At 40.1% G+C, this 22,805-nt stretch overlaps 1 protein-coding gene across 1 annotated transcript in view; it reads right to left on the bottom strand.

The window, feature by feature from the left end:
* Positions 1 to 22,805, bottom strand: part of LOC126213609 (basement membrane-specific heparan sulfate proteoglycan core protein-like) — an 843,204-nt gene that overhangs the window by 148,710 nt on the left and 671,689 nt on the right. Inside the window, exons 42-46 of the mRNA XM_049941462.1 lie at positions 17,489 to 17,632; positions 16,230 to 16,432; positions 13,586 to 13,811; positions 11,541 to 11,720; positions 1,724 to 1,914 (exon numbers count right to left, since the gene is read on the bottom strand). Of these exons, the coding sequence (XP_049797419.1) occupies positions 1,724 to 1,914; positions 11,541 to 11,720; positions 13,586 to 13,811; positions 16,230 to 16,432; positions 17,489 to 17,632 (944 nt within the window). The remainder of the gene's footprint in view (positions 1 to 1,723; positions 1,915 to 11,540; positions 11,721 to 13,585; positions 13,812 to 16,229; positions 16,433 to 17,488; positions 17,633 to 22,805) is intronic.

The raw sequence follows: 22,805 nt of genomic DNA, 5'->3' as shown, positions 1-22,805 counted from the left end.
TCTTTCAACATTATTTTTTGCTGATTTAGAAGGGATGGAATGTTACAGACTATAGTTTGATGTGGGCAAACAGTTCTCCTCATAGGGAGACTACACGGCCAGCACTCTTCAATTTTGTTCATACTTACAGACTCTGAAAGTCAGTGCACGGTCATCAACCCCTAATTCTCAAAAATAAACTATATTTCTACTTATAGAAATTCAACAACTCCAACTGCTGCAACTATACAAATTAATGGGGCTCCTCTCATGCAGGTGGATGCAGTTTGTAAAACAAGGGATGGCAATCGGTCGGAACCTTGCGTTTATCGCATCAGATCTAGCTTATCATCACTGAGTGGCCTTCTTCAATGTAGCAGATAAAGTTACCACATTTCAACCATTGTTTACCATTATTCAAATTTGAAAACTCGAAGTGTATTTTCCTAGAGCGACTACGGAAAAAAAAAGAAAAAAGAGAGAGAGAGAGAGAGAGAGAAAAGAAGAAATGTGTGAACTTTATCTGCTGCATCAGAGATGGTGACTCGGTGACCGAAATCTAGATCTGCAACAATAAACAGAAGCGCAACTTGCTGCTGCACCTCGTATCAGAAAATGAAATTACTACAGTCGCTTAGCGGTTCCAGGTTCCAGATGGAGCCAAATTTAAAACAAAGTGAATAAATTCCAGTACCTCGGTGTTCGACTAGGGACTGATAGTTATGCGAATGAGGATGTGCGAGCAAGAACTGAAGCAACACGGATGTGATTCAGAGATGTCACCGGTGTTCTTTGTGATAAGAAGGTGCCTACTGGCATTAAATCAAAGATGTACTGCACAATGGTGAGGCCAGTTGCTTTACTGAGTATTGGCCCCCACCTAGAAGTGCTGAACACTCACTGCACGTTGTGGGAATGCGGACACTGAGAAAATCGTTAGGCATTTCTCTGTTTGACCATGTCAACAATGCAATTTGACAATTAGTTGGAGTGGCTCCAATTAATGAGAAGACGCAAGAAATGTTTTGGACATACTGTGCAGGTATCGCTCAGTCCAGTAATCGGCTCAGCCTTTCATCTCACTGCCAGAGGACCAGGGACAGTGTGGAAGGCCTAAATTATGGTGGCTTGACATTATAAACATAGATCTAAGATCAGAAAACCTGAATTCACACAAAGCATTAGACTGTACAAAATGGCATGCATCAAACAAAACAGTGGATTCTGTTCCAATGGGAATCCACTAGGAAGAAGACAAAAAAGAAGAAGTAGAACAATACTATTGATATACAAAAGTTTTTCATTTAACAATAAAGCATTTCACATTTTTGTATCAAATTTTAATTTACTTTTATGCAATTAGTAATCAAAAATAGAAATATTTTCGTCTAATAAATGGTGGTGTTTCACATTTGTTAATTAACATTTCCATTTGAAGAAAAAAAAAAAAGAGGTGTTACTTTGAGACTCAAACCACCAGCTTTACAATTGCAAGATTCACGCACTATACACTGAGCTAACAGTACCTCTAGTAAAGTGTTCGAAACGATTTTTACTTAACAGCACTCCAAAATATGGAAACATTTCAAAGGCAATTTTTCGAGTCGGTTTTTTGTGTCATACTGCTTTAGGATGGATGCCCAGGAACTGACCTCGAAATCTTATAGGTACAAAGAAAATCAAAGAGCCTACTCCGTAAGGTCCCCTCGTAACTGAAAGGAGCAGAAGCCAGAGAGGGCCTTACTTGTCAGCGAGCGTGAAGCCGTGGTTCTCGTCGAACACCTGCATCGGGATCTGCTGGCGGTACAGGTCGGACGCCTGGCAGGTCTCGGACACACCGTTGCAGAAGCATTCCAGGCACCCCTCGACGTGGTCCTCGGACAGGGAGAACGTGCCCCGCCGACAGAGGTTGCACTGTTCGCCCTCCACGTTTGTCTGCACGGGTGCAAAAAAATGAAGATTAATGTCCTCTGTGTGACACCTCCCACTTCATCATTGTCTACTTTTGTGCTCACTACCTTCTCCAATCTTCCACTCTCTCATCTCTGAAGAAGTAACAACAGTTCCCAAAAACAACACAGTGTTGCCACTTTTATTTTCACACATTACTCGCCTTGGGAACCAAAATTACTACAATCAGTAATGATTACAAGAAATTATCATTGAAATGTACAAGCTAACCACAGTGAGGTCATCAGAAGGCAGTTCAGCGGAGCACCACGATTTGCAGCGGTCGGGGAAACTCCTCTGTGTGACACCTCCCACTTCATCATTGTCTACTTTTGTGCTCACTACCTTCTCCAATCTTCCACTCTCTCATCTCTGAAGAAGGAACAACAGTTCCCAAAAACAAGACAGTGTTGCCACTTTTATTTTTACACATAACTCGCCTTGGGAAACAAAATTACTACAATCAGTAATTATTACAAGAAATTATAATTGAAATGTACACGCTAACCACAGTTTTCTAAAGCTTTGGGGAAAGTAATGAATAGGAGAGTAGTAGCACATCTCGGTACACATAATTTGTTATCAGACTTGCAGTTTTGTTTCAGGAAAGCAATACCCACAAGAATTCAATTCATTCCTTTTTGTGAGAGGTGCTGGAAGGACTACACGATAAGCTGAGGAAGGTAGGTATTTTCTTTGATTTAACAAAGGCACAAAGGCATCTGATTGTATGGACCACGCAATACTTTTGCATAAGCTGGAAAAAATTTGCAATTAGGAAAAAAGCTCAACAATACTTCAGCTCACATCTGAAAAGTAGGAAGCAGAAGTATTTCCTCCAATGTCAACAAACAGGGTGACTGCGGCCATACGAAGTAGGGGTGCCACCACGGGGTTCTGTTGCGGGTCCGTTTGCTTTTTGTGATATACGAGGTGGTTATAATTAAACTTTTGCGACTTAAGAGGATCTCCCACAAAAAACGAGTGATCGTGGAGTAACAGAACTACTAGGGTTGTCCAGAAAGTAATGCACCGCATTGTTTTCTCAGCCGAAAACAGTGCTACTAATGTGCAACATTACGTATATATTGCTTGAAGTGTCCCGAGTGAGCGTTGACCAGTTTCAGTCACTTCCGACAGAGCGTAGCGGCAGGACAGTTTCAAAATGGCGTCTGTAGATGATATATGTTACAAGCGACATGCCATCATTGAATTTCTTACTGCAGACAATATTCACAAATGCTTGTACAAAGCCTACAGAGCATCTGATGTTGACAGAAGTACAGTTAGTCGCCGGACACGGAGAGTGAGGTCATCAGAAGGCAGTTCGGCGGAGCACCACGATTTGCAGCGGTCGGGGAAACCGTCCACGGCTGCCACACCTGACACGATGCGGTGAGCTGATGTCATTCGTGAGGAAAGTTGCATTACGACTCGGCAGTTGGCACTGCGTCTGTCAATGGTGAGGTGATTGACATAGTGAAACATTGGCTCCACCACCACACAAGGAATGGTACCGACAGGGCATACACGCCCTATTTTGTGCTGGAGAAAGGCCATAGAATGGGAAGGAGATTACGTGGAAAAATAGGGTGTGTAGATAAAACACCATTCTTTCGTGTGTGTAATTCTCACTATGTTCGATAAAGAATTGATGTAGAAAAAAGGTGATGCATTGCTTTCTGGGCAACCCTCATATGCGGAAACATTTGTAACAACACCTGGAAAAGAAATAACGAATAAACCAGTGACACAAATGCAGCTGAATTTCTGTACGGGAGAGTAACATTAGGTAATTGCATATGTGTTTACATTTCAGGTTCAAATGTTACTCAATGTGACAATAAGCAGCATGTAACGGCACTAGAGATATCATTTGACTATTGTTTGAATAATATTTTGAACAGTGGATTACGGAACGTTCAGCTGTCACGACACAGCTCGTACACTGCTCGATGGTAGGACTGCGTCAGCATTATCAGCCGTGCAACAGTAACTTCTTCAACAATTTACGGTTCAATTGGCTGTCAGTTTCTCCTACGAACAATTCCCAAATTGCCAGTTAATTTGAACTTCCAAATCACATTCTTCAACTCCGGAGCAGAAAGAAAACATCCCCGTATTCCTTTAATGCGCCGATACTCGTGAAGAGCAGCAACACTAATGCTGTTGTTTTGATAAAACAGCTTTACAAGTAAAGCCCTTCTCACTCTGCCCAGACCCCAGTTGAATGTCTGCAACTGTAACACACACTGATGCTCGCGTTTCAACCCTACATTGCTGAATCAGTACCGGGACCTACCGGAAAGTCACAATGCTAGCCCTATTAACAACCCAAATCCTGCAGCACAAAGTCTGAACATCATGGATATAAAGTTGGGTACCCATACAGCAAATAATTTTCTGTCTACATTGGATCAAATAGTGAAAGTTTGATTATAACCAACCTGTATACCAATGAACTGCTGCTAAACATAACAAACAACTCAAAGATTATTCTTCCTGTCGCTAACATATATGTTACTTGAAAGACATGGAATGTAATATAAATTATGTAGCTAATGGGGTAGTCCCCGAGTGAGTTGCTACTCTCATACCGGGCGCCTCCCCAGGTGGCGGATAGGGGAACGCTCATCAGATATGATGGGCACTGAGGAAATAAAATACTCAGGGCGGACCAAAAGTAGCAAAACAAGTCCAGGAGCGACAGTTCCCAGAATGGGCGACTTCCAGGACAGCCAAAATCCACCAAGCGACTGCCTTGGATCAAGCGGCTTGGCGGTCAGCGTCTGTTCACAGATTGTGCGGCTGAATCACCTTCCTCTACAAATCACATTTGTAGTTGTAATCTCGGAGACTTGTCTCCACACAGGAAAGATACATCCTTGAAAGTTCAAAACATGGAAAGTTCTTTTAGTCAAAATTCCCCGCCTGCCAAAATAAGACAGGAAAGATTGCCATCGGATCCGGGGGGCAATCAACCAAAGGAACTTACGGATGAATCGGAGCATCTGAATACACCGAAGCAAACACTGAGAACCAACACCTTTACAAACTTCGCCACGATAAACATAAACTCACTAGCTAAGGTTGGAAAACTCAAAACTCTACTGGACACTGCCATAGAGCAAAGGATAACAATACTCGCCATACAGGAGATGAGAAACACAATGCGGGAACCATACGAATCACAGGGATTCAGAATCTACCAAGGAATCCCTGGAAAGAGAGTAATGAAAAATGTACCACAATTCGGAACAGGTTTCATAGTGAAAAACACAATAATAAATTCTGTCAAGGAGTTCAAGGCCTACACGGATAGAATAGCAACTCTGACCATCAGGTCCGCAAACAAGACGTACACGTTAGTCAACGTGCACGCACCCACAAACGAGAAGAACAGAACTGACCCGAAACATGTAGAGGGATTCTGGAATCTGCTAGACCAAGTCCTCACTAATGTTCCATCAAACCACACTAAAATCGTAATGGGAGACTTCAATGCGCAGATAGGAAGAGAGAAAAGGTTCAGGAACATTGTTGGGGACTGGCCGGCACAAAAGAAAACTAGCACGAATGGCAGAAGATTGATAGAAATTTGCAGAGAACACAGAATGGTGATTAAATCGACCAGATTCAAAAGAAGACCACACAAGAAGAAAACGTGGAAACACACTGATTGGAAAAAGGGCGAATACCAACTTGACCATGTCTGTATGGACAAAGACCATCACAGAGAAATCTACAACGTTAAAGTTCTGAGGGGAAAGGACCTGGGCTCTGATCACTACCTGTCCAAAATAAAAATCAAGATAACACCGGCTGGAAAAAAGAAAAAAAGAACCAACCGGTTGAGACGAACCCACGACCAAGCAAAAATACAAAACAACACACAATACGCAATGAAAACAAACACAGTCCAATCAGACACGGAACTGGAAGAACTGACAGAGAAGTTGAAAACAATAGCCGCAGAAATAGCACAACCCGAAAAGAGAAAAAAACACCAGTGGTGGGACAGAGTGTGTGAGGAGGCAGTCGACAAGAGACATGAAGCGTGGAAGAAATTCCAAAATAACAAAACTGACGAAAATTTTGCAACGCTGACCCAACAGAGGAAAATAACTCAAAGAACGTTAAGAAATAGCAAAAGAAAGTATCATCACGGACTGCTGGACCAAATAGAAGATAGCTTTGCCAAAAACAACTCACGGCAATACTATAGAACATTTAGGGAAAAAACCAAAACCTTTACACCACCAACCCTCATGCTCAAAAACAAAGAAGGAGTAACGGCACACAACGATGAAGAAAATGCCAATATTATGGCGGAAAGCTTCCGAAATCTTCTGAACTGCGAAGACCCGATCAATATACTCGACATAAATACTAACACAGAAGTCAGGACACCGGAAGAGAACATACAAGCACCATCAATATCAGAAGTGGAAATAGCAATTAAACAATTAAAAAACAACAAAGCTAGCGGAGAAGACCAACTAACGGCAGAGCTATGGAAGTACGCCGGAGAAAACGCAGTGGCCAGCCTCCACAAGAACATTCAAAAGATCTGGAAAGAGGAGAAATTACCGACAAGATGGACAACAGCGATAATATGTCCCATCCACAAAAAAGGGAGTAAGACAGACCCAGGCAATTATAGAGGGATCTCCCTACTGGACTGTACGTACAAGATTCTCTCCAAAATAATTTATAACAGGGTCAGAGACCAACTAGAAAAAGAACTGGGAGAGTATCAGGCGGGATTTAGACCGGGAAGAAGCTGCCCAGAACAAATATTAAACCTAAAGCTAATCATCGACTACTACAAATCAAGAAACAAACAACTAGTGATCTCTTTCATCGATTTCCAAAAAGCCTACGACAGCATACATAGAGAATCTTTGAAGAAGATACTGAGAAATTTAGGCTTACACCCCAAACTGATCAAAATGATTGGGCTTACACTGGAGAACACAACCTCTAAAGTCAAATTCAGAGGAGCAACCTCAGACGCGTTCGAAATTAAAACAGGATTAAGACAGGGGGACGGGCTGTCCCCAATTCTGTTTAACTGTGCACTGGAATATCTGATGAGAGAATGGAGGAAGATTAATCCAGAACTAATAAAAGTAGGAACAAAAATCAAAGTAAACTGTTTAGGTTTTGCGGACGACTTAGCGCTATTAGCAAACAACATAAAAGAGGCAAGAACGCAAATTGAGACACTAGAAGAGATAGCTGGGAAAATTGGACTAAAAATCTCGTTCCAAAAGACCAAAATCATGGTCAGGGATCCTCTCTGCGTTGATCACATATCAATTTTCAACACTAAAGTAGAACTGGTGAAAAAATTCAAGTATCTAGGGGAAACAATAACACACAACAATAACGAGAAAATAAACTGGAAAGAAAGAACTGACAAACTGAAGAAGTCTCTATTCACAACTCAGAACATATACAATAAGAGATGCCTATCAACAAAAACCAAAATCAGACATTACCAGACGGTGATTCTCCCGGAAATACAATACGCATGCGAGACAATCTCCGGACCGTATAAAATAGGAGAGATAGAAGCAATAGAAAAAATAGAAAGAAGGATAGTAAGAAAGTGTATAAACAAGAAGAACCTAGTGGAAGGCCAATGGAGAATAATCCCAAACGAAACCGTCTACAAAACAATCACTCCACTAACAGAATTCTTCAGAAGGAAAAGGATATCATTCCTGGGACACATACTGAGAACGGAAGACACTAGACTAGCTAAACGACTGATCGACTTTTATTGGAATAAAAAAATCAAGTCAAACTGGGTGAGAGAAGTGCAGAAGGACATGGAAGAACTAGGAATCTCGAAGGAGGATCTTGTAACAAAATCACAGAAATACAGCGAATGGGTAAAAACAAACACAATAACACTCACGCACAAACCAAGGCAGAGACGAAATGTGGTGTATTCAGAGGAGGAAAGAAAACGAAGATCGGAACGGCTCAAAAAAATATGGGCTAAAAAGAAAGAAGAAACAGCCAAACAAATGAAACGGCTAAGGACGACTACAAGATTTGAACTAAAGTGATCCAATAGGGTCGTAAAAGCAATAAATAAATAATGGGGTAGTCAATAATATCAGTATGTGACATTTAAAGAACAATTTTCATTTAACTGTAACAAAACAAAATGCATAGTTTCTGGGTTGTGTTGTTTTGAGAGAGGGAACTAGACAGCGAAGTCATCGGTCTCATCAGATTAGGGAAGGACAAGGAAGGAAGTCGGGCGTGCCCTTTTAAAGGAACCATCCTCGCATTTGCCTGGAGCGATTTAGGGAAATCACGGAAAACCTAAATTAGGAAGGTCGGACGCAGGATCGAACCGTCGTCCTCCCGAATGCGAGTCCAGTGTGCTAACCACTGCGCTTGGTCCATAGTTTCTGAAACAGGACTGTTGTAAAAGGTAAATTTTACTGTCTCAACTTGGTCAGGCAGTCAGTGAACACAGTCTTACATTCTTAGGCATGAGGGTAGACAGAAGGCTTTCTTTGAAGCATTGCATTCAAGATCTGTTGCAGAAACTGTATGCTGCTATATTCACTACTGGAATGACATCCGCTTCAGAATGAAACTTCCGTTAAGTGTGGAAGGTAGGAGATGAGGTACTGGTGGAAGCAAAGCTGTGACGATGGGTTGTGAGTCACGCCTGGAAGCTTGGCGAGTTCGAGTCACGGTCCGGCGTACAGTTTTAATCTGTCGGGAAGTTTCGTGGTCTCCACTGCTCCTCAACTGTCAAGGTTTGCATACTTTCATTCTATTATCCTGGGTGGTGTTATATTTGAGGCAACTTTGTCCATTCACCAAGAATATTCTCAGAACAGATAAGGGCAAGCAGACCGACCTGACAATTCAGTTCGCAAAGTTCATGTAGGCCATTGTTCGGGTGTCTCAAGAGTTCTTATTGCTATCCCTGTACATATGTACTCCATCATAGCATTTGTAGATGGCAATATCAACTCACTCAAAAAAACTGCAATATTCATCCAGTGAAAACTAGACGGAAAACATTTCCTTGAAAACATTTCCTTAAGCACTGTACAGAAAAGTTTGCAGTATTCAGCAGATTTTACTTCTGACAGTGTTCCATCAGAACTGGAAAAACTAAGTGATAAACCCAAAGTATTGAAATCATAGATGTGAGGTTTCCTTGAGCACACCTTCTGTTCGATCCAAGAATTCCTCACAGCTATTGAGAACTTTTCTCTTTAACTTATTATTATTTATATAATTTCTCCATTTACCCTCATGGTTTAATAATTTTTTTATATAAAATTTCTAATCAGCATTCTATAAATTGTGTACTGACTCATTCCAATAGCTTTGCCCCATGGAACATGAACAACATAGATAATAATGTTACACGGCATCAGATAGTACGAAGGCAAGGTACTTCATTTTCCTTAGTTTTCCAGGCATAATACTGTTGGATTAGACTCGATGTGAACCTCCAAAGCATGTCAAGTACTGTAGGAGATCAGTTCCACTAACGCACCTCTGCTAGCCCAGTTTCAAGTGAGACCAATGTGACATTTCTCGTGTTTGAGTTCGACTAAAATTTGAAGTTAAAGTCCCATTTGTAATGGATCTGGGAGATGTGTTATTTTCTACCGGATTTGTTGATACCAAATCTAATGAGGGAGGTTGTAAATGTTTTCTTATATTTTTGTCAGAATATTTTTTGTGAATTGTAATTTGCCTTATTTTATGCTAATTTGCTTATATGTTCGAGAGTGACAGCATATTGATTAATATTAGTAGATGTGACAAATAATGTCAAAGAGACTGGTTACAAGTGGAAGCTCGTGTGTCGTGTGAAATGTCTTTGACGCTGGAGTCGTCTTTGACCGTAATCAGTCGGCAGTGAACACTCGGTGTGTGACGGTGGAACAATGTACAGGTCCCCGTTATAATAATTTGCAAGTGACCAGCAAAAATGAGTTATTCTACTACTTTTTTATATAATCATCAAGAAGGAAGCACATTCGGAAAAATGGTATTTGAAGCACCAAAAATGAGGCAAACGCATTGAACCAGGACATTTCCGCTGCAGACGAAACAGCATTATGGAATCATACTTTGACTAGACGACTGAAGCCAACACAAAAAAATCAAATATCATCTTATAAACATCCACAGAAAAGTGAGTACTGTCACGAAATATGCTAAATTCAAGTATATAAAAATAGTGAGCATATTTCACATTCAATGATGTCACAAATTTTGGCTGCAAACAACTGCAGCACAGAGTTGTGCTATAAGGTTTTTTTACATGCCATGCACATATTGATACGCAAAGACATGTCTTCAAAGCACAATACTCATTATGTAAACAACTTACAAAATAATTTCACAGTAATAACTGACATTGGACAGATTTTTGTATTTTTGCCAATCTACTTTGGATGGCATTCACAGAAATCAATTCACTCTTAACTGTTGTTTGGCATCTCTCTAAAATATGTATAAAGACATCTCTCTCCCCATCAGTTTAAGGTATGTGAGGTCACAAAAATGAAGTATAAACATGGATATAATACGAGAATTTAGGGGTCTGAAGACTAGCACTATTTTAATTATTTTAGTATTAACTTAAAAGAATTTTTTCCTTGCTTATTAAATTTGTTTGAAAAAAATATTAATGTGGCAACAACTATACTTGAGTCCACTATTATGTCTACAACAATGTGTGCCATCTTGACAAGCCGTGCGGTCACGGACTGTGCGGCTACACCCGTCGAAGGTTCGAGTCTTCCCTCGGGCACGGGTGTGTGTGTGTGTCGTCCATAGCATACGTTAGTTTAAGTTAGATTTAATAGTGTGCAGGCTTAGGGACCGATGACCTCAGCAGTTTGGTCCCATAAGACCTTATCACAAATTTCCAAATTCCATTTTGGAAAAATAAAATAAACAGAACTGTTACAAAATTTAAAATGATTGAGAATTGATTTGTTGAGGGTATTAGATTTTGCAAATCTGTAATATTTCTGAAAACATGGAGAATTTGATACAGTATTATGATTTATATTTTAGTAAGAAGTAACCAGGTGAAGTATTTGAATTACAGCTGTATGAGTGGAACATTCTATTTTTTCATTACCTTTGGTATCCGCTGAATAAATGTTACTTTTCAAAACAGTCATTTAATTGAATTTTACTATTGCACAATTGATATAATTTTGGAATTGGCCGAAGGAGTTGCTCCACATGAAACCTTTTCACCAATAATGGTCTATACTCATTATAGATCCTCAATTCATGGCAGAATAATATGGGGTGATGAAATTAACAGTTTCCAGCATTTGAAATACGGATTTCATGCAGAAATCCTACAACACAATTTCAGGATTATTTGGTAACTAGGAAATCAGCAAGCAATCAGAAATCTTGTGCTGTTGTTCCTTATGTATAAGAAAAAATGGAGTTCACTTGAGATCAACAACGGTAAGTGTCAAAGAGATGTTTTTATGTGTCACAATTGACTTTGCTTTGATAATCCATAATGAAATTATATCACAGCATCAAATGGTATCAGTGTGCAATGGACTGACTCAAAGACTAACCTTGCAGACGCACGGGCAGTCAGGTCCGCGGCTGCCCCGCGGGTCACAGTAGCACGTGTCACTGGTCGGAGGCCTGTCTCCGGTAGGACGGCAGTCGGCAGCTGTTCCACGTGTCGCGTCACCCTCGTAGCCTGGCTCGCACTGCTCACAGTTTGGACCGGTGGTGTGGTCTCGGCAGTTCTGTGGAGACACATGAGGTTTTCAATAGATGAGTGTGAAATTTCTGTTACTGCATGTTTGACCTTTGTACTGAGTGTGTGAGAGAGTTGATACATGTTATGCTTACAGCATCACAAGAGGGAGGTTGTGAAGTTATAGTAACTTATGTGTTACAATAATACACAAAAGAAGAGAATTTATTTTACCTACCTACCTGGCTTTCATAGATTTTGAAAAAGAATTTGGAATGGTAGATACAGAGAACGGCTGTAGGAAATTATGGCAAAACATGGATACCAAATCAGATAATAAATTACATCAAAAATCTGTACAGTGGAACTTACATTATACTTGTACTCTGAAATTACACAGCGGACAATATTTTAATAAAACAATGTTAGAGACAAAGACTATTAATATATACAATGCCATTAAGAATGGAAGGAATCAGATATATCTAGGTATACATTGCACTATAAGCAAAACATTAAAAAATACACAGAGAGACATAAAAATGGAATTCTACAAGGTGATGGCTATACCCACTCTAATGTATGATTTAAACTAGGTTATGAAGAGAAACTATTGTAATCATGTTCAGGTACACAAAATAAAATTTTCACGAGCAGTTGAAGGTTACATTAAATTGGACAGGATTCCTAATTAAAACATCAGACAAAAACTGAATGCCTTTGCAATGAGTGAAAAATCAGAAGACGGAACAAAACTAGAAGGAACATCTGGAACGAACAAGGATTTTAAAAACGACCTTAGAGGGACGTAGGACAGCTAGTTAAAAGATGGAACTGAGGACAAAACAGGTTGATAGGCCTAATCTGTGAAAGGCAGAAGAAGGAGCATCACTGATTTTGGTCGATGTTTGAATCACTATATGTATTTCAATGTTCTGGTTGACCCTTATTGCCACAATTATGCCTGAAGATAGTTTTACTGTCCTCTTCTCTATGGACTCCTGCATTGTATCTGTCTTTTTCTAGGCATTCGCTGTGTTCTAGTTTCAATTAACCTTTCAGAAAAAATATATATATTTTTTAATTCTCTACTCTCCCAGTCTCATCATATGTTTGTTAAGCTTTGTTGTTCCTATCTTGTTCTTAAGTTTTGAGATTGCCATCCTTTTTCTGATCTGCTTGTACCCCATTCTATCCTGTCATCTTGTGCCCGATATACCCTAAAAAGTTTCATCTCTGCTGCTTACATTCTATTCTCTTCCCTTTTTGTTGCAGTCCATGTACCTGCTACATATGCTAGAATGCTACATATGCTAGAATGGGTTTGTAATAAGATGGACAGATAACTTTCTTACATTCATTTTGGTTGTGTCTGTTCCACAGAATACAGCTTCCACTCAACTAGAAGCCATTTGTTCTTGTACTCCTTCCCTAATTTCCTCTACTATCTTGCCATCATTTGTGATCACACTTCCTAAGTATCAGAAAATATTATCACTTAGGAAATAGGGAGTGGGAGGGGATGGGGTGCAGGGTAGGTAGGGGTTAAATGTTGAGACACTTCTCTCCAGAAATCGCAAGTATAGAGAATGAAGCCCAGGGTTGTGGGTGAAGACCCAACAACACCTGCAATGGAAAAGGTAGGATTATCACACAAACATTATTTCAAACGTGCTACTAATCTTTAGAAAAAAATTTCAACTTAGAAGTTATGTGGAATTATATCTAAGGTAGATTTTCCACTCTCCTGACCAGTTCTATAAAGAGGAGTTGGTCATCTTTCTAACTAGCCTATTCAAATGATGAAATTTAAAGTACCTTACTCTAAACAGGTACCCTGCCTAACAACTTCCTTGTTGGTGGTAGATAATAGGAAGCTTTAATTTGTAATTGGATATCTCTGAGTGCACTCACATAGCAAGTTCCTTCCTCCGGGTGGCACTCGTCGGAGTGTCCGTTGCAGTTGCAGGGCTCGCAAAGTCCGAGGTAGAGACCTTCGAAGGAGCGCGTGTAGCCCGCATCGCAGTCTTCGCAGGACAGGCCGCGGTATCCCACGGGGCACGCGCACTGCTCCACCGGGAAAGCGCGGTACTGGCCGGTGTTGCGCTCCTCGGCTATATCCATCTCCACCCGGATCAGCCTGCCGGGCGGGAAAAAGAAAACGGTGTACAACCGGCTGAATTCTTCTCGACAGAAATACTAAAAGGAACTTCCGAAATTGTTTACAGAACGTCTGCAGAAAACTTGTAAACTTCCCTTCCGTAATGTACAACAGACACAACGTGGTCACCACCTCTATAAAGAAAATATATTTAAATTGGGCAAGGAACAGGGGAATTTGCCTATTATCTACTGCATATAAAATATTCTCCGACATCCTCTCCAGCAGACGTGCAGCCTATACTGAAAATGCTGTCGGTGCCTATCGGTGTCAGTTTCGTCAAAGAAGGTCTGCTGTCGATCGGATCTTCACAGTATGGAAAAATACTTGAAAAATGTAAAGACTTTGGGATTGACGTATATCACCTCTTTACAGACTGCAGATCAGCCTGAGACAGTACTGACAGAAGAGAGTTGGAGATTCCTGAGAAACTGATCGCGTTAGTAAAAGTGGAGTTAAGATAGAGAATGTGTTATTACGTGCTGTGCACAAAAATGTAAGTATGAGTAAGAGAATGGCAGAGAGATTCACTGTCCTGCCTTCTGCTTAATATAACCTTCGGAAAGGTTATAAGAGGCTTAGGCATTGATACTAGAAGGATAACCAATCAGTTCTGTAGCTAACATATACATACAATACTGATGTAATTACAAAACACGAAGAACAATGAAAGAAGCCTATAAATCTTGAAAGAGCTTCTACTAAGATAAATCGACAGATAAATGACTGTAACTAAGGAAGCCGTGTAACTAAGAAAGAGTATCCTAATGCTGAAATAGAAATTGGTTCACGTAAGCCTGACGTATTTAGTTTCACTTATCTAAACTGTAAGAACAATGTCAGCTCTGAAATCCAGAAACAAATATTGACTGCCAACAAGTTGTACTGTGGCCTAAGAAAATATCCGAAATCTAAGCCACTGTTCAGGAAAACTGAAGTTATGATGCATAAGATATTACTGAGGCTGGTGCTAACATACAGCACTGAAATGTGGACATTAATGAAATTGGATGAAAAGCAACTTGGCATATTTTAAAGAAAGATCTTGAGGCGAATTCTTGGACTAGTAAAAGAATATGGTGTCAGGAGTAGGAAATTCAACTACGAATTATTCTGGGTATAGACAATAATTGTTTACGGTGTACCACAGAGGTAGGTGAATTTCAGACAAACTAATTCATACGGGACACGTAATGGTCAATCGAGTCTGAAAAAGGTTCAAATTGGTCTACAAAAGACATCTAAGCTTCACTGCATGTGCACCACACTACGGTAGTTCATTTCTTTTCTTACTAAAATCGACCTTCCCTCTGTTCTTCCACTTAACTAAATTTTACCTCCAAATGTTGTGAATTTTAACAGCACAAAATTAACAATTAAATCATTTTGTTTGTCTGGCCTCCTTACTACAAAACTATTGTGCTTGTAAGGATTAATGTTTAGAACAAATAGTAAATATAATCAATTTTTGTATAACGTTTACAAAAGTCTTTTTTCTTTCATTACCCTTACAGGAAAGTTTAAATCAACAGTGTTAACAAAACAGCCACCTAAGCCCGTGGTGTAAGAGAGAAAGAGGATATAAAAAAGGTAACAAGGCATGTATACACTGTAGCTTATGTGAATTTTGTACGCAAATTTGGGGTCGTTTCCTCACTTGTCGAGTCCCGAGTGTCCTATATCACATAGCTCGTCTCTACTATCCCACACCATTGTGGTACATTGTAAACAGTGATCATTTACACCCTGTACAATCTATATAATAAACAAGACAATGTCTGTTCATTAGAAGACGGGAATGGGCAGGATATATATTAAGACTGGAAGGGGCAGGACACATACTGAGATTATAAACAGTTATCATTTAACTTTGTATAGTGTATATAATGAAGAAGACAATGTCTGTGATAGCAGTATTAAAAGGCTGGACTGGGCAACACACATACTATAGCTTACGACAGAATTGCTAAGAAAATATTCAATGTAGAGTTGGAAGACCACAGCTAAGATGGAAGGGAGGTATCAGGGAAGAAATAAGAAAAGCTGGAATTCACGATTGAAGGAGTTTGGCACTAGATAGGAACAAATAGAGTAATTTAAAGAAGGCCGAGGCTAACAGAGAACTCTTGAGCCGATGATGATGACACTGAATATGGTCAACATAGTAGGAACCGAAACATTGTAATGACTGACGGTCACTTTGTGCCGTGCATGCACTATAGCCCTGAGATATTCACTTCTTTCTTCTCCACAGTTTCTAGTGTTGTCTAAAAACATCGATAATGAACAACTTTTAATTTAGACTCACTCTCAATCTCAAAATGCACTCGGAGTTTTCGACATACAAAAGTTGCTGCAGAAGGCCATACGATATAATAGAAAAAACACGGCACTCACGCAGCCTCGCGGGTGTTGGTGGTGTAGGTGGCCTTGACGAGGATGGCCTGGACGTCGGCGAGCGCCATCATGATGTGGTCGCGGTGCGTCTGCTGCCCGTCGTTGCGCTGCCAGTACTGCTCCAGCAGCGGCACCGAAACGGTCTGCGGTCGGTCCGCCTCGATCTGGTCGCGCCCGAAGTACATCAGCTTGATGTCGTTCGACTGCAAAGAGATAAACTCCGTGTAGCGTGCCACTGCACAGTGTTTCCGGATGTACGAGAACTGTGCCTGTTGCCGAACATTCACTGTAGAGGACCCGCAGTGGACACTCGGATCTTCCGACACGACACTAGTTTCCGTTAACTCTGGATACGGCCACTTTCTTCGTGACGTACCCTCGCATACTGCCGACCTGACGTTAACACCAGCTAACAAAGAACTTTTCACAGTTTCCCCCTCTTTTCTTCTTCCGTCAGTTTTCAGAGTGTGCACTGTTTCAAAATTTCCTGGGAAAATAAAACTGTGTGCCAGACCACGGGTCAAACCTGGGTACCTCGCCTTCTGCGACCGAGTGGTCCGACGAGTGAGCTATCCGAGCACGACTCGTGACCTGCCCTCACAGCTCCGCTTCAGCCAGTACCTCTTCTCCTACCTTGCAAATTTCACAGAGGTTCTCATCTGTACCTTACAGGATTAGATCTCTTAACATTGTCTGTAAAGGTTCTGGATTCACATTTCAGCCCAGTACACAGTTTTAACCCATCAGGAAGTTTTGGAACAGCTTATACTCCACTCCCTTGGGCTTTAGCTAACCATTTCTGCACATTATGCTTTCCTTGTATGAGTGCTAGGCCCACAAGGATGTTTGATGCACCTGCCAGCCGGGAGTGTGATTTTGTGACATTTTCTGCACTCATTCAGGGCGAATCCCAGTTATCCTGAGGTTTAAGAGGCCTACCCTTCCTTCCCAACCTATCCTTCCATATATTCCTCCCTGAAAAAGGAAATATCAGTTACAAAAACTAGGTAATAGCCTTATTCTACTTTTACAGTCCAATTTGAGGTATTAATCCACTTTTACTTCTGCCTTTTTCTCAATCTGACAACTTCACATTTCTCCCTTCCACACTTCTTTTACAAGTACTCCCCTTTATTAGACATCACACAATTTGAAAGAATTCTTTTTTTTTTTTTTTTTTTTTAAAGACGATGAAACTCTTAGATCGCACACAGTGTGACGAGAACATTTCGAAGTCTTTAGGAGAGAGAGGCACTCACGCTGATGAGCTCGACATCTGGGGCATTGTTCCTGGAGCTCTGGCCGCCGGGGGCCGGGACGTAGCGCACCGTGTAGTTCAGGTATCCACCGTACGAGGTCACCTTGTCTCCCAGGAACTGCGGGGGCAGCATCCAATAGTACACCTGAAAAACAACAAAATCTCCATTAGAATAGGAATCACAAGTCACAAAACGTGTGACACTAAAGATACACGATTTCTTGCCATTGTTGTTTTTGCAGTGTTCAGTCTGAAGACTTTTCAGATGTCTCTCTCCATACTAGTCGAATCTGACCGAGCCTCTCCACCTCTGCATAACTACTGCTGCCTACACCCACTTGGTCTCCTTCCACAGGTCCCCCCCCCCCCCCCCCCCCAACCAATTCGACAATTCCTGCTGTCATATCAACCAATCCTTTCCTTTAGAAAAAGTTTAGAAAAAGCTGTCCCATAACTTTTTTCCCTCCAGTTCAATTTACTACCTCTTCATAATTTTTTCAATTTACCGTTAATTTATAGCAATTTTTTGGAGCACCACACTTACTTTTAAAAGCTATACTGTTCTCATCTGAACAGTTTACTGTCTACATTTCATATCCAAGCAAGCCTACACTCCAGACAAATACTTTCAAAACAGACTTCCTAAAACTTAAAAACCATATTTGACATAAACCATTTTTCCTTTTTCAAAAATGCTTGTTTCGCTATTCCCTGTTGGTACATTATATCTTCTATACTTTGCCAACAGCAATTCTTTTGCTGCCCAAATAGTAAAGCTCATCTACTGTTATATCGATGATTTTGTTTGGGACTGTCTACCTGCAACTGAATAAAGGTAATATTTGTTTTGCCAGATCACTCGCCTAAAATATATGTTTCATTTGTATGGAGCACTTCCAACTCTCTCTCTGTCTCTCCCCCCACCCCCTACATAAACTCAAAAATAATTTCTGTAACACACATATAATCTGGACATCTGAAATAATCACTGTGTAACACATATAGCTAAACAATATCAATTCTAAATTTCTGTCTTACTTAGTGAGCACATGTCTGTTACAGTTCAGTAAAAATTTGCAAGTAACTTGTGTAAGAGTCTTAGGGTGCAGTTGTAGCTACATAAAGTGATTGTCGACAACAGCAAATAAAGATTTTCTTAAAAATTTGATAATAAGAGTAAGTCAATAATTTTTGTCTGAATTACTAGTTCCGTTGCTAAGGGATCCAGGGTAACAGTGGAAGTTGCACAATACCTGCCTATGGTAAACTATCAACTACCTCAACAATTACCAGATCTAAAACAATTTAGTTGTACTACTTGTGTGTGTGTGTGTGTGTGTGTGTGTGTGTGTGTACAGGGTGGTCCATTGATAGTGACCGGGCCAAATATCTCGCGAAATAAGCATCAAATGAAAAAACTACAAAACTACAAAGAATGAAACTTGTCTAGCTCCAAGAGGGAAACCAGATGGCACTATGGTTGATCCGCTAGATGGCGTTGCCATATGTCAAACTGATATCAACTGCATTTTTAAAATAGGAAACCCAATTTTTTATTACATATTCGTGTAGTACATAAAGAAATATGAATGTTTTAGTTGGAGCACTTTTTTCGCTTTGTGATAGATGGCGCTGTAATAGTCACAAATGTGTAAGTACGTGGTATCACGTAACATTCCGCCAGTGCAGACAGTATTTGCTTTGTGATAAATTACCCCTGCTAAAATGGACCGTTTACCAATTGCGGAAAAGGTCGATATCGTGTTGATTTATGGCTGTTGTGATCAAAATGCCCAACGGGTGTGTGCTATGTATGCTGCTCAGTATAGTGGACAACATCATCAAAGTGTCCGGACCGTTCGCCGGATAGTTACGTTATTTAAGGAAACAGGAAGTGTTCAGCCACATGTGAAACGTCAACCACGACCTGCAACAAATGATGATGCCCAAGTAGGTGTTTTAGCTGCTGTCGCGCCTAATCCGCACACCAGTAGCAGACAAACTGCGCGAGAATCGGGGATCTCAAAAACGTCGGTGTTGAGAATGCTACATCAATGTTGATTCCACCACAACCATATTTCTATGCACCAGGAATTGTATGGCGATGTCTTAGAATGTCGTGTACAGTTCTGCCACTGGGCACAAGAGAAGTTACGGGACGATGACAGATTTTTTGCACACATTCTATTTAGTGACGAAGCGTCATTCACCAACAGCGGTAACGTAAACCAGCATAATATGCACTATTGGGCAACGGAAAATCCACGATGGCTGCGACAAGTGGAACATCAGCGACCTTGGCGGGTTAATGTATGGTGCGGCATTATGGGAGGAAGGATAATTGGCCCCCATTTGATCGATGGCAATCTAAATGGTGCAATGTATGCTGATTTCCTACGTAATGTTCTACCGATGTTACTACAAGATGTTTCACTGCATGACAGAATGGCGATGTACTTCCAACATGATGGATGTCCGGCACATAGCTCATGTGCGGTTTTAATGGTATTGAATAGCATATTTCATGACAGGTGGATTGGTCGTCGAAGCACCATACCATGGCTCACACGTTCACCGGATTTCTTTCTGTGGGGAAAGTTGAAGGATATTTGCTATCGTGATCCACCGACCACGCCTGACGCCATGCGTCAGCGCATTGCCAATGCATGTGCGAACATTACGGAAGGCGAACTACTCGCTGTTGAGCGGAATGTCGTTACACGTATTGCCAAATGCATTGAGGTTGACGGACATCATTTTGAGCATTTATTGCATTAGTGTGGTATTTACAGGTAATCATGCTGTAACAGCATGTGTTCTCAGAAATGATAATTTCACAAAGGTACATGTATCACATCGGAACAACCGAAATAAAATGTTCAAACGTACCTACGTTCTGTATTTTAATTTTAAAAAAACCTACCTGTTACCAACTGTTCGTCTAAAATTGTGAGCCATATGTTGGTGACTATTACAGCGCCATCTACCACAAAGCGAAAAAAGTGGTCCAACTCAAACATTCATATTTCTTTACGTACTACACGAATATGTAATAAAAAATAGGGGTTCCTATTTAAAACAACGCAGTTGATATCCGTTTGACCTATGGCAGCGCCATCTAGTGGGCCAACCATAGCGCCATCTGGTTTCCCCCTTCAAGCTAGACAAGTTTCGTTCTTTGTAGTTTTTTTGTTTGACGCTTATTTCGTGAGATATTTGGCCCCGTCACGATTAATGGACCAACCTGTATATGCAACACATGCATTTACTGAGAAAAGTGCACTCAACAACAAATTATTTACAGATAGGTGACATTATTGTAAGCAAAAAATTATCATGTAGTTAAAAACACGAGTAAATCTAGAATGAACTCAGTGATTCACAATCATAATACTAAAAATAGAAATAATTTCCACACAGACTATGCATTCTTCTCTAATGTTCAGAATTGAATTTTATAATCAGGTGTGAAAGTCTGTAACAGATTCTTGACGAATGTCAGGAAGGGAATTGAGAATACCCAATGTTCGAAAATAAGTTTAAAGACTACCTCATCAACCACTATTCTTATAATTCATCAGAAAACTGCATTCAAGAAAGTGAATTCTCCATAGCACTAATATTTGTATTAGATTCTCATTTTTTTTTCAGTACAGAGAGCTAATAGTAGTTTGTCTACAGCTCCAATGCTTTGATTGAAATGTTACATAACATCAGCTAAGCATGAGAGGAGGAGGAGCAGTGGGTATTTTAAAGTAGCTGTTTTTCTCCTAACGAACACATACAAAGTAACGAAGAAGCAATTACCATAATGGTCAATTGCATCTTAGACAGGGTCATCTGAGAATGGGAAAAAGAATCAGCCATGAAAGGGCAACTGGACAAAGTTCACAATGGAGGATTAAAGACCAGTGTTAAGAGAAAATTCCCAATGGAAGAGCAAAGACTTCATTGATGACCTGGTGATCCTGTCCAGAAACACAGAGACACTAGTGGAACAGATAAATATGCTAAAGGAATAGGCAGACAAAGCTGACCTACAAATTTATTTTGAGAAAACAAGGTTCATAACCAACACCTGAATTTTCATCAGTTGGACTTGGTGCTCTTGTATGTGAGGTTTTTGCAGTTAAAATTATTGGATACAAGGTCTGCCTGCTATGCAAAACAGTTTTTTCATGTAACTCAAACATGTTTCACCACCTCTGTGCCATCATCAGTGGGTTTTATTTATTAAAATCTGTGAAATGTGAACACATTTCGAGTGACTACTAATCTACGAAAATTAGTCCTGAAGAACAGTCCTTGTTTGTTTTGTCATAATGTCAATTTTGCATTATAGATTTCTGCCGGACTATTTGTGCATTATCATGCACTGGTAGCATCAAACGATGCAACTAAATGATGTTGATGTGAATTTAATTGGTGAGTTAACACACTGCTTTATATTTAAAAATAATTTTGCTGTACCAACACATGTATTTGCTATTACTTACATTCTGTTTTGGCAGATCCGTTTTCTTTTGAGTTCCCATGAGTTACTGAGAAGTATACACAAATACTACACAAATTTTCAGAAATTTATTTTTGTAACGAACACTTTTCACTTCTCCAAAACACAGTGTAAATGTTGCTATTGTGTGTTCTACCCCAATCGGTATTCGCTTGGACAACTGAAAAGTGTATGTTACAAACAAAATTCCGAAATTACGGGTAGAATTTGTGTGCACTTCTCTATAACTCATGGGAACGCAAATGAAAACAATTTGCAAGATAAAATGTAAGTAACAGCAAACTGATGCATGAAATATCTTGGCACACCAACAAGGTGATTTGTTAATTTGCAAACCAAATTCACTTCAACCAATGGAAAATCCAGGATGGAATGATGGCAAACCAATGGAAAATTCAGGATGGAATAATGATAACATACGAAAAGGACAGTTGCTACTCACCATATAGCGGAGATGCTGAAATGCAGATAGGCACAACAAAAAGACTGTCAGCAAGCAAGCTTTTGCCAAAAAGGTCTTCAACAAAAGCCATTCTTTAGGCCTGATTTTTGTAGTCACTTATCACTCAAAATACGTTCACATTTCACAGATTTTAATAAATAAAATCCACTGGTTATGGAACAGAGAAACTGAAACATGTTTGGATAAAATGAAAAAAACAGTGTTTTGCATAATAGGCAGAGCTTATATCCAGTATTTTTAATACCTGAATAGCACCTCATCACCTGACAACAGAGTATGATAAAACAGAAAAAGTGGATAGTTTCATATACCTCGGTGAGACAGCGAAAATGAAAACTGATG

The sequence above is a fragment of the Schistocerca nitens genome, chromosome 11, assembly GCF_023898315.1.
Source record: "Schistocerca nitens isolate TAMUIC-IGC-003100 chromosome 11, iqSchNite1.1, whole genome shotgun sequence".
Classification (NCBI taxonomy): domain Eukaryota; kingdom Metazoa; phylum Arthropoda; class Insecta; order Orthoptera; family Acrididae; genus Schistocerca; species Schistocerca nitens.
This window is presented reverse-complemented; position numbering and strand designations above follow the sequence as displayed.